Here is a 13,735-nt window from a genome sequence, read left to right on the forward strand (position 1 = left end):
ATTGGTATGAGGGGTGCAATGTATACCAGATTTGAAATGAGGGGTGCCATGTATACCAGGATTGGGGATGGGGGGTGCCATGCATACCAGGATTGGGGGGTGAGGGGACCACACTTACCAGGATTGGGGGATGAGGGGTGCCATGCATACCAGGATTGGGGGATGACGGGTGCCATACATACCAGGACTGGGGATGAGTGGACCATGCATACCAGGATTGGGGATGAGGGGTACCACGCATACCAGGATTGGGGGATGAGGGGTACCACGCATACCAGGATTGGGGGATGAGGGGTACCACACATACCAGGATTGAGGGATGAGGGGTACCATGCATACCAGGATTGGGGGATGAGGGGTTCCTTGCATACCAGGATTGGGGGATGAGAGGTACCATATATACCAGGATTGGTGGATGGGGGGTGCCATGCATACCAGGATGAGGGATTGGGTGCCATACATACCAGGATGAGGGATTGGGTACCATGTATACCAGGATTGGAGGATGAGGGGTGCCATGCATACCAGGATTGGGATGAGGGGTGCAATGTATACCAGATTTGAAATGAGGGGTGCCATGCATACCAGGATTGGGGATGGGGGGTGCCATGCATACGAGGATTGGGGATGGGGGGTGCCATGCATACCAGGATTGGGGGAAGACGGGTGCCATGCATACCAGGATTGAGGGGTGAGGGGTACCATGCATACCAGGGGTGAGGGGTACCATGCATACCAGGATTGGGGGATGAGGGGTACCATGCATACCAGGATTGGGGGATGAGGGGTACCACGCATACCAGGATTGGGGGATGAGGGGTACCATGCATTCCAGGATTGGGGGATGAGGGGTACCATGTATACCAGGATTGGTGGATGGGGGGTGCCATGCATACCAGGATTGGGATGAGGGGTGCAATGTATACCAGATTTGAAATGAGGGGTGCCATGCATACCAGGATTGGGGATGGGGGGTGCCATGCATACGAGGATTGGGGATGGGGGGTGCCATGCATACCAGGATTGGGGGAAGACGGGTGCCATGCATACCAGGATTGAGGGGTGAGGGGTACCATGCATATCAGGGGTGAGGGGTACCATGCATACCAGGATTGGGGGATGATGGGTACCATGCATACCAGGATTGGGGGATGAGGGGTGCCATGCATACCAGGATTGGGGGATGAGGGGACCACACTTACCAGGATTGGGGGATGAGGGGTGCCATGCATACCTGGATTGGGGGATGAGTGGACCATGCATACCAGGATTGGGGATGAGGGGTACCACGCATACCAGGATTGGGGGATGAGGGGTACCACACATACCAGGATTGGGGGATGAGGGGTACCACGCATACCAGGATTGGGGGATGAGGGGTACCATGCATACCAGGATTGGGGGATGAGGGGTACCATGCATACCAGGATTGGGGGATGAGGGGTACCATGCATACCAGGATGAGGGCTTGGGTGCTATACATACCAGGATGAGGGATTGGGTACCATGTATACCAGGATTGGAGGATGAGGGGTGCCATGCATACGAGGATTGGGATGAGGGGTGCAATGTATACCAGATTTGAAATGAGGGGTGCCATGCATACCAGGATTGGGGATGGGGGGTGCCATGCATACCAGGATTGGGGGATGAGGGGTACCATGCATACCAGGATTGGGGGATGAGGTGTACCATGTATACCAGGATTGGTGGATGGGGGGTGCCATGCATACCAGGATGAGGGATTGGGTGCCATACATACCAGGATGAGGGATTGGGTACCATGTATACCAGGATTGGAGGATGAGGGGTGCCATGCATACCAGGATTGGGATGAGGGGTGCAATGTATACCAGATTTGAAATGAGGGTTGCCATGCATACCAGGATTGGGGATGGGGGGTGCCATGCATACGAGGATTGGGGATGGGGGGTGCCATGCATACCAGGATTGGGGGAAGACGGGTGCCATGCACACCAGGATTGGGGGAAGACGGGTGCCATGCACACCAGGATTGGGGGAAGACGGGTGCCATGCATACCAGGATTGGGGGATGAGGGGTACCATGCATACCAGGACAGGGATCTGGGGGGCCATGCATACCAGGATTTGGATGAGGGGCGATGCATACCAGGACAGGGATGAGGGGTACCATGTACAGTACAGACCAAAAGTTTGGACACACCTTCTCATTTAAAGATTTTTCTGTATTTTTCAAGATTGTTGGAAGACCATTTCCGGTGACTACCTCTTGAAGCTCATCAAGAGAATGCCAAGAGTGTGCAAAGCAGTCATCAAAGCAAAAGGTGGCTACTTTGAAGAACCTAGAATATAAGACATATTTTCAGTTGTTTCACACTTTTTTGTTAAGTATATAATTCCACATGTGTTAATTCATAGTTTTGATGCCTTCAGTGTGAATGTACAATTTTCATAGTCATGAAAATACAGAAAAATCTTTAAATGAGAAGGTGTGTCCAAACTTTTGGTCTGTACTGTATACCAGGATAAGGATGAGGGGTACCATGCATACCAGGATTGAGGGTGAGGGGTGCCATGCGTACCAGGATTGGGGGTGAGGGGTGCCATGCATACCAGGATTGGGGGTGAGGGGTGCCATGCGTACCAGGATTGAGGGTGAGGGGTGCCATGCACACCAGGATAGGGATGAGGGCAGCACATAACAGGATGGGGGAACAGGATTGGGGAGCACAAATAACAGGATGGGGGCAGCACAAATACCAGGATGGGGGTAGCACAAATACCAGCATGGGAGACCAAATACCAATAAAAATGCCTAACACCCGGGCGTAGAACGGGCTCAATAGCTAGTTATCTATAAGGGTATGTGCCCATGATCCGTAGCCACCTGTTGCCCGAACGCTGCTGAATAGCCGCGCGGCTCCGCCCTCATTATGTAAATGAGTGGTGCGATTTATTTTCTTTTTCATATGGGGACTTTCCTCATTGATGTCAATCTATGGGGAAAGTCCACATGCGGACCCGCAAGAGAAATTGACATGCTGCGGGTCTGAAAGATGCGCCGTTTGTCAGTTTCCGCGGGTGATCCGCAGGTGCATAGAGACGCATAGTGGGCATGGGATTTCTAGAAATCCCATCCACTATGCTGTAACATCTGGCAGCTGCGGGTTTGACGCTGCATAAACACACAGCATCAAACCCGCAGTGGCTCCTGATCGTGTACACATACCCTAATTCTTGTAAGGTGAACTGGGAAATGTTTTTTTCCTACAGAGTTTGTAAAACAGCAGTCCTACACAACCATGGGATTGAGCCAGAGCTGAGCTGATCAGTAGACGTATGACTACTGGGATCAGCACTGGTCATAAGGTTATGGCCTATCCTTACTATGATAAAAGCCTTAACGGGAGCCTGTCATGATGAAAGTGGTATCTGATCTGCAGTCAGGATGATAGAGAGCAGGAGGAGCTGATCAGATTGATATACTTTTTGTGGGAAAAGTTTCAGTACATCTTTTCCTTCATTCATTGAAATCCCTGGTGTTTGGATACATAGGAATCCAGTGAGTGATGCTATTCAATGATTGACAGTCTCCACTGTATGACTGTGCATGCAGAGCTGTGAAATCACTGAATAGGACCATCCACTGGACTCATACATACTAACAGCAGGGATTTCAATTAATAAAATACAAGTTATACTAATTTTTTTCCAACAAATGAATATATCTTCTGCTCAGCTTCTCCTTCTCTATACCAGGCTGTTCACAGATCAGACTGTATGTACAACGTGAAAGGTTCCCTTTAAAGCTATTCATTTAATTTTGCTGTAATTCCACAGTAAAATCAGCATATGTTACAATTACTGCAAGTATCACCCTTTGCGTTGTTATAAATTATCAGTTTGAATCATTTATTTCAAAGGTTTACTAAAACATGGCATTGAAATCCCATTATTGTTTGGTTGTAAGAGCTCACCAAGTCTCTTTTCAGAGGAGTCTTGCAAAAGGAAGAATGTCATACATTTCCAGTCTTTTAAAAATCCAGGTGTACAATCCCAGAGGCTGTCAACAAGGTACGTCACATGGTCATGTAACTAGGAGAATAGAAGGATTGTCATATAAATGTAAATTATCAGCACTTAAAAATTGTGTCAGCTCCCGATAACATGGAGTAATGGAGTGAAAAAGTTATATCAACGCTAAAAGAAAACTTTTCCTCCTTTTTAAAGGGAATCTGTCAGCCGGTTTTTGCTATGTAATTTGACATCAGCATGAAGTGGGGACAGAGACCCTGATACCAGTTATGTATCAATTAGTTTACTGGGAGCAGCAATTGTGATAGTCACAGATTTCTCTGCTGCAGATCTAGCATAGCTCATATGTGGAGCTGTGTATAACGCCATCCACACCACAGCTTTATGTGTACATTGTGTAGTGACAGAGAGCTGCTGATCAGTGCTTGGGACATAGTTAGGAGGCATGAGGCCAGTTGTCCTCTGCGTATAATCTCTTGCTGATAAAACAATGACTGTATCGAAACAGAAAAACACAGCCTAGTAAATGACACATCCCTAAAATCAGAGTCTCTACAGGATTCAAAAGTATCTAAACAAACTGGAACTGTGGGCAGCAACACACAGAATGCATTTCTCCCTGTTTAAAAAACAAAGTCCTACATCTGGGCAAGAATGAATGAATGAAAAAAGCGTATACAAAATGGGAGGAACAGAACTAAGCAACAGCACATGTGAAAAAAACCTGAGAATAATAAAAGACACAGACTGAACATGAGTCAACAGTGTGATGCAGCAGCAAAAAAGGCAAACACAATTCTGGGTTATATTAACAGAAGTGCAGAGGCTAGATCATATGAAGTAATTATCCCACTCTACTCCTCTTGGATCAGACCTCATCTGGAATACTGTGTCCAATTCTGGGCACTGCATTTTAAAAAAAGACATGAAGAAACTGGAGCAAGTTCAGAGAAGAGCAACCAGAATGGTGATCAGTCTGCAAACAATGTCCTATGAGGAACGGTTGCAGGATTTGGGAATGTTTAGCTTGCAAAAGAGAAGACTGAGAGGAGACTTAATAGCTGTCTACAAATATCTCAAGGGCTGTCACACTGTAGAGGAATCAGCTTTATTCTAATTTGCACAAAAAAAGAGTAAAAGTAATGGGGTGGAACTGCATGGGAGAAGATACAGATTAGATATTAGAAAAAAAATTTTGACAGTGAGGGTAATCAATGAGTGGAACAGGCCGCCATGAGAGGTGGTGAGTAGTGTTGAGCATTCCGATACTGAAATATCGGGCATCGGCCGATATTCGCAGTATCGGAATTCCGATACTTAATTCCGATACTTTTACAATATCGAATACCGGAATCGGAAGTTCCCATAATGCCTGCGCTCTGCAGTGTCTCTGAAGGATGACAGCCTGTCATCAGAATGCCATCCCAGCGTGGGAGAATTCTCCTGATTGTTTAAAAGCCTGCGGGCGGTAAAAAGCCTCTGGCTTTTAAACAATCACACAGCCCCATACTGCTTCCCCGCAGCCTCCCACTCCGATCCTCCGCTCCCCTCGCCACCTCCCATCCCGATGGTAAGTTAGGACCGGGCGGGGAGCGCAGCACCAAGGAGCGGGGAGCGAAGGACCCGGGCGGGGAAGCCGGCAGTGAAAAGACTTCACCGCCGGCTTTCCCGTTCTGTGCTGCGCTTTCCCGCCGGTTTTTTCAAATGAACAGCTGAGGTATCAGGTGATGCCGATCAGCTGTTCATTTGAAGTAGCCGCGGTTCCCTCAGAGGGTTCATGTGAGTTCATGCTTGACTGCATTGCATGAACTCACATGAACTTTCCCACGGCCGCACAGGTCAGCCACACCCCCCAGACCATCAGACCCATCATGATTGGTGTGTGCGGGTGTCTGTGCGATGTCTGCGGGTGTCTGTGCGATGTCTGCGGTGTCTGTGCGATGTCTGTGGGTGTCTGCGCGGTGTCTGTGCGATGTCTGCGGGTGTGTGCGTGCAGGCAGACATAGGCCGATGTGACACTACTACTCCCATCAGCCTATGTCTGTCCCCCGTCCACTCGTGCCAGCAGGATCAGCTTGATGGGAGCAGTAGTTCCCATCAGCCTGATCCTGCTATTTAAACTGCCCCATGTGCTATTTTTGCCCCTATACATGTTTTTTTTGGTCCCCAATAAATTTTAAATACATTTCATTGGTGGCCAGTGGTTACCTAAAATAAATTAGCTTATACATTACCTGTCCCCGCCGATCGCCACCTAAAATAAAGTAAAAAATAAAAAACTACACCTATACTCACCTAATTCCCCGAAGCCATCGATCTCCTGTAATAAAATATAAAATAATAAACCACAACCTTATCCTTACCCCTCCGTAGTAGTCCACGAGTGTCCCACGATGATCTCCAGTTTAGAGCAGCCACATAGAATGTGACCGCTCTGAACCGCTGCCGCCGCTAGAATGACGGGGCCGTAAAGCAGCCCCATCATTGCATAAGCGGGTTCGCCGCAGTTCAGGCAGCGCTGCTCCGGTTAGCTCCTTTACGGCCCTGCTGTACCGTGAGAAATTCCCACGGTACAGCAGTGCCGTAAAGGAGGTCTCCGGAGCTGCGCTGCCTGAATGCACTCCGGTGACCTCAGTCAGTGGCTCCCGCTGCCGGGAGCGGACGTGTTCCCGGCAGCGTGAGCTTACAGCAGCCATGCACAGCTGTCACCATCTCCAGATGTGACAGCTGTGCATGGGAGATCAGCGCAGGAACGTGGACAGGTAACTATTTTTTTTTAGTAAACTAAGAATTAAATAAAATGGTGTGTTTTATTTCAAATAAATTATTTTTTTCTGGGTGTAGTGTGTGTTTTTTCTTTTTAACACTTTGTAGGTTAGTAATGGGGGTGTCTTATAGACGCCCATCATTACTAACCTGGGCTTCATGGCAGCTGGCGCTGACATGAACCCCAACCCTATTACCCCCTGCCACCGCACCAGGGCAGCGTGGAAGAGCGAGGCTAAGTGCCAGAATTGGCACATCCTATGGATGCGCCATTTCTGGGGCGGCTGATGGCTGGTGTTTCTAGCCTGGGAGGGGGCCAATATTCATGGCACCCTTCCTGGGCTATTAATATCAGCCCCCAGCTGTCTGCCTAGCCTTTGCTAGCTATTATAATAGGGGGGACCCCACGTCATTTTTTTGGGGGGTCTCCCATTTTAATAGCTAGTAAAGGCTAGGTATTCAGCTGGGGGCTGATATTAGTAGCCTGGGAAGCTCCGTGGGTATTACCCCCTTCCCAGGCTTCAAACATCTGCCCCAGCTGTCTGCTTAACCTCCGCTAGAGACTAAAATTATGGGGATCCCACGCCAATTTTTTTCTTAATAAATCCTTTATTTTAACACTAAATGATACTTGAGGGGTTAATAAAGATACAGTTCCTAAATTATTATTTATTTTTTTATTAATTTTTCCCAAAAATTTTGACGTGGGCTTTGCCATATTTTTGTATGCCAGCAGGTACAGCATCCAAGAAAGGGCTGCCCCCAACTCCCAGCTGCCTATTTGTACTTGGCCGGACACAACAATATAGGGAAGCCCTTTTTTTTTAATTATTTCATGAAATAATTTAAAAAAAATTGACGTGGGGCTTCGCCCTATTTTTGTGTCCAGCCAGGTACAACTAAGCAGCTGGGGGCTGGAATCTGCAGCGCAGGGAGGCCCAAGCTTTCTGGGCCCCACCCGCTGCAAATTGCAGTCCGCAGCCACCCCGGAAAATGGAACGTTCATAGAAGCGCCATCTTCTGGCGCTGTACCCAACTCATCCAGGGCCCTGGTGCGGTGGCTCACTGGGTAATAAAGGGGTTAGGGCCAGCTTGGCATTATCAGCTGGCCCTAAGCCCGAAATTCATGGGGTCACACCAATATTATACATGACCGCCATGAATTTCTAGTAAAGTATTTTAAAAAAAAATACAACACCCAGAATAAAGTCCTTTAATTGAAATAAAGACACAATTCTTTATTGTTCTAAATTAAACCATACTTACCATCACGCCCATTCCAGCTGAAGCCAACAATCTCCTGCAATAAAAGAAAAATAATAAAGCAACCTCATCCTTACCTTTCGATGGTTCCCTGGACAGCTTCAGCTCTGCTACATCGAGATGACAGGCAGGACCGCAGCAGAAAGCTGCCATCCAGCCTGTCATCCCGCAGACACTGAGAAGCGCAGGCTTGCTTGCGCTCCTCAGTGTCAGGCTGTGACGGCATCCCGATGAGCCGAGTCTCTCACGCTCACCGCATGCGCAGGAGAATTCTCCCACGCTGTCAGTGACGTGCATGAGGTGAGCTGAGTTCATTGGACATGACCTCGGCTCATCTTTATGCCGTCACAGCCGGACACTGCAGAGCGCAAGCAAGCCTGCTCTTCTCAGTGTCTGCGGGATGACAGGCTGGATGGCAGCGTTCTGCTGCGGTCCAGCCTGTCATCTCGATGTAGCAGAGCTGGAGCTGTCCTAGGAACCATCGAAAGGTAAGGATGAGGTTGCTTTATTATTTTTCTTTTATTGCAGGAGATCGTTGGCTTCAGCTGGAATGGGCGTGACGGTAAGTATGGTTTAATTTAGAACAATAAAGTATTGTGTGTTTATTTCAATTAAAGGATTTTATTCTGGGTGTTTGTGTTTTTTTTAACTTTCACTATGGGGTTAGTAATGGGGGTGTCTTATAGACGCCTCTCCATTACTAACCTGGGCTTGATGTCAGCTGGCATTATAAGCTGACATCAACCCCAGCCCTATTACCCCACTGCCACCGCTACAGGGCAGTGGGAAGAGCGAGGCTAAGTGCCAGAATTGGCGCATCCTATGGATGCGCCATTTCTGGGGCGGCTGACGGCTGGTGTTTCTAGCCTGGGAGGGGGCCAATATTCATGGCACCCTTCCTGAGCTATTAATATCAGCCCCCAGCTGTCTGCCTAGCCTTTGCTAGCTATTAAAATAGGGGGGACCCCACGTCATTTTTTTGGGGGGGTCCCCCATTTTAATAGCTAGTAAAGGCTAGGTATTCAGCTGGGGGCTGATATTAGTAGCCTGGGAAGCTCCGTGGGTATTACCCTCTTCCCAGGCTTCAAACATCAGCCCCAGCCGTCTGCTTAACCTCCACTAGAGACTAAAATTACAGGGAACCCTACGCCAATTTTTTTTTTTAATAAATCCTTTATTTTAACACTAAATGACAAGTACAGTAAGCAACACTGTCACTGTACTTCTTATATATGTGACTGACATGTTTCTATGTATCTAATCTATGTGTGATGCTCTATTCTTTCTGTTATAAATTGTCGGGTACTGATACTGAACTGCCGGCCGGCTTTTTTAAAGAGACGGTGCATGAAAACACTAATATTTTCTTAAATAAATCCTTTACACTAAATGACAAGTACAGTAAGCAACACTGTCACTGTACTTCTTATATATGTGACTGACATGTTTCTATGTATCTAATCTATGTGTGATACTCTATTCTTTCTGTTATAAATTGTCGGGTACTGATGCTGAATTGCCGGCCGGCTTTTTAAAGAGACGGTGCATGAAAACACTAATATTTTTTTAAATAAATCCTTTACACTAAATGACAAGTACAGTAAGCAACACTGTCACTGTACTTCATATATATGTGACTGACATGTTTCTATGTATCTAATCTATGTGTGAAGCTCTATTCTTTCTGTTCTAAATTGTCGGGTACCGGTGTATGCCGCTGCTGAATTGCCAGCTTTTCATGTTTCACTGTGAGCACTGTTCCCATCGATTTGGGCAACCACTTCCCCCAATACATTCTACATTATTGTTAGTTGTTTTCCTTCATGTAGAATTAACCTACAAGGAAAGAAAGGGTTTATTTTCATTCCGATATTTGTGTCCCATTGACTTGCATTGGTTTCCGGTATCGGAATCGGCGATATCCGATACTTTTTGGGTATCGGCGAGATCCAATCCGATCGGATATTTCCTGATATCGGAAGGTATCGCTCAACACTAGTGGTGAGTTCTACTTCAATGGAAGTCTTCAAACAGAGGCTGGACAGACATCTGTCTGAGATGATTTAGTGACCTGCATTGAGCAGGGGGTTGGACACGATGACCCTGGAGGTCCCTTCCGACTCTACCTTTCTATGTTTCTAAATTATGGTGCTCTCAGATTACATAGCAAAAATCTGCTGACAGACTCCCTTTAAAGGTATTAAATTGAACTTTATCCCATCCACAAGGATCATAGATTAGTGCAGCTCATGTCCTATTGCAATTCTTGTTATAATGTTTATGTAAATTGCCACCAATATGAAAATTTGGTAGTTCTACTCTACTTGGTTAAATAGGTTAACTTTAAAATGTTAATGTATATTTTCATATTTATATTGACAATACAAGTTTTCATATATGTATTCATCCTCATCATCCACCATCATTATCATCATCCACCATTATTGTCATCATCATACCTTGCTTTCAAGGAAGAAGTCTAAAAGCTTCATCAACTGGTCTATTTTGTGCTCTGAGTTTTCTGTCTTCTGCGCATTCATTGCTTCTGTTATTGGACATAGATGACTATGAATGATATATGAAATGTACAGCATTAGAAGAAATGCTAAATGGTATCGTACAGGGGTTGGAAATGATAATGAATGTTGACTTTTCAGCTGCGTGTATGACATGAATCTCACAAGCACAGCATAGGCTAGATTAACATAGATATGGTTCATTCCGCGCTGGACATATACATCTGATTTGCAAAAAAACTGGATAAGAAGTGTATTGCAAGGTATCAATATACTAAAATGAGCATGGCTTGGTAAAAAAAAGTTCTATTGACTACTATTTGTCAGGTTTACATCATATTGTGTTTTTTTTGGACAATGTAGTTGACCACATTTTTTTCGTCCCCAAAAAAAACCCCCTAAAAGACGTGTGCATTTTTTCTCTCCATTATTCTCAAATGGAGACATATTGAAATATATAGCAGTACGTTTTCCTGTCTGGACCACTAAACGCAAGTTGAAAGAACAAAAAAATGTATTCTTAAAAAAAATACATACATAGACGTAGATGGACATAGATAACATATACAAGTGCTTCTCAGTAAATTAGAATTCATCAAAAAGTTAATTTATTTCCGTTCGTCAATACAAAAATGAATCTCATATATTATACAGTCATTACAGAGTGATCTATTTCATGTGTTTATTTCTGTTAATGTTGATGATTATGGCTTACAGCCAATGAAAACACAAAAGTCATTATCTCAGTAAATTAGAATACTTTAGAACAACAGCTTGAAAAATGTTTTTAAAATCCAAAATGTTGGCCTATTGAAATGTATGTTCAGTAAATGCACTCAATACTTGGTCGGGGCTCCTTTTGCATCAATTACTGCATCAATGCGGCGTGGCATGGAGGTGATCAGCCTGTATCATTGCTGACGTGTTATGGAAGCCCAGGTTGCTTTGATAGCAGCCTTCAGCTCGTCTGCATTGCTGGGTCTGGTGTCTCTCATTTTCTTCTTGACAATACCCCATAGATTCTCTATGGGTTTAAGGTCAGGCGAGTTTGCTGGCCAATCAAGCACAGTGATACTATTGTTTATAAACCTGGTATTGGTACTTTTGGCAGTGTGGACAGGTGCCAAGTCCTGCTGGAGAATGAAATTTCCATCTCCAAAAAGCTTGTCGGCAGAGGGAAGCATGAAGTGCTCTAAAATTTCCTGGTAGATGGCTGCGCTGACTTTGGTCTTGATAAAACCCAGTGGACCTACACCAGCAGATGACATGGCTCCCTAAACCATCGGATTGTGGAAACTTCACACTAGACCTCAAGCAGCTTGGATTGTGGCCTCTCCACTCTTCCTCCAGACTCTGGGACCTTGATTTCCAAATGAAATTCAAAATTTACTTTCATCTGAAAACAACACCTTGGACCACTGAGCAACAGTCCAGGTCTTTTTCTCCTTGGCCCATGTAAGACGCTTCTGGAGTTGTCTATTGGTCATGAGTGGCTTGACACAAGGAATGCGACACTTGTAGCCCATGTCCTGGATACGTCTGTGTGTGGTGGCTCTTGAAGCAATGACTCCAGCAGCAGTCTACTCCTTGTGAATCTCCCCCAAATTTTTGAATGGCCTTTTCTTAACAATCCTTTCAAGGATGTGGTTATTCTGGTTGCTTGTGCACCTTTTTCTACCACACTTTTTCCTTCCACTCAACTTTCCATTAATATGCTTGGATACAGCACTCTGTGAACAGCCAGCTTCTTTAGCAATGACCTTTTGTGGCTTACCCTCCTTGTGGTGTGTGTCAATGACCGCCTTCTGGACATCTGTCAAGTAAGCAGTCTTCCCCATGATTGTGGAGCCTACTGAAACAGACTAAGGGACCTTTTTAAATGCGTAGGAAGCCTCTGCAGATGTTTTTTGTTAATTATTCTAATTTACTGAGATAATGACTCGAAATTCAGACAGATCTTCAACGTATGGCACATGCTTGCATATGTTTTTGACGTATATGTCCGACGCATACTTCTGGAGAAGTACAAATGTGAACCTAACCTTAGAATATCTCACTTTCTTTCACACGATAGCCAACTATCATAAAGACCATACTAATTGTCCTAGTGATAAAGGCTATTTTTTAAGATAACCTTAATACCTCTGGTCACCAGAATAAATGTCACTTTAGTTATTCTAAATGTAAAATGGATATTACCATTTGGTAACATTATGGGATATCAATAAGTTAGAGGAGCGAACTCTGAGACCCTCGGTGACACTGAAAACTGTTGTCACTTTGACTAGATCCATCATTTTATAGGAGAAAAGCCAATTACTGCACAGAAAGAAACAACACAGCCCTATTTACGGTAATTAAAAAAAAAAAAAAGAAGATGAATGCAAGTAAATGGGATTTCCATGTAATTCCATGCACACAGGGGGACTTGGACAATGTGGTGAAGGGAATCACTGTGAATCCCCTTTATTTTACGTATTGTAGGTCTCAGCAGGTGGATCTGCAATGTTCAGTAGGTGATGACCAGTCCTAGTATTGCGCCATCATTTAATACAATGAAACACAACACCTTTAATAAAATTGGCTAGAAGAAAAGTGCTATGGAGTGCTGTGTATTTTTTACTGCTGATGTCCACATACATGTAAAAGTTCGGACACCCATGGTCAAAATTACTGCTTTTGTGAGCAATTAAGCAAGTTGAACATTAAATGATCTCTAAAAGGCCTAAAGTTAAATATGACACATTTACTTTCTATTTTAGACAAAAAAATATATATATATTTTAGATAGATATATACATACATATTTTGACATTTTTTCATTTTAAAAATTACAAAAAGGAAAGTGGGTCAATGCAAAAGTTTGGGCTCCCTTGGAGATTTGTGTGCTCATATAACTTTGACCAATGTTTCAGACCTTAATTAGTCTGCTAGGGTTATGGCTTGTTCACTATTATCGTTAGGAAAGGCCAGGTGATTTCCCAGCTTTATAAAAACCCAGCCTCCTCTAACCTTGTGTCAAAAAACTGCAGCCATTGGTTCTTGTAAGCAGCAGTCTAGCACTCTGAAAATGAAAATGGTGGAGTCACACAAAGCAGGAGAAGGCTATAAGAAGACAGCAAAATGTTTTCAAGTTGCCTTTTCCTCAGTTCGAAATGTAATTAAGAAATGGC

At 44.8% G+C, this 13,735-nt stretch overlaps 1 protein-coding gene across 3 annotated transcripts in view; it reads right to left on the minus strand.

Annotated features, from left to right (window-relative positions):
• The window catches only part of LOC141207720 (cohesin subunit SA-2-like), a 126,197-nt gene that overhangs the window by 48,446 nt on the left and 64,016 nt on the right, over positions 1-13,735 (minus strand). For all 3 annotated transcript variants that reach the window (XM_073664433.1, XM_073664432.1, XM_073664434.1), the window contains exons 15-16: positions 10,506-10,611; positions 3,960-4,077 (exon numbers count right to left, since the gene is read on the minus strand). In XM_073664433.1, the coding sequence (XP_073520534.1) occupies positions 3,960-4,077; positions 10,506-10,611 (224 nt within the window). The remainder of the gene's footprint in view (positions 1-3,959; positions 4,078-10,505; positions 10,612-13,735) is intronic.

The sequence above is a fragment of the Phyllobates terribilis genome, unplaced genomic scaffold (genome assembly GCF_046119375.1).
Source record: "Phyllobates terribilis strain yellow unplaced genomic scaffold, ASM4611937v1 Scaffold_2__4_contigs__length_985480577, whole genome shotgun sequence".
Taxonomy (NCBI): domain Eukaryota; kingdom Metazoa; phylum Chordata; class Amphibia; order Anura; family Dendrobatidae; genus Phyllobates; species Phyllobates terribilis.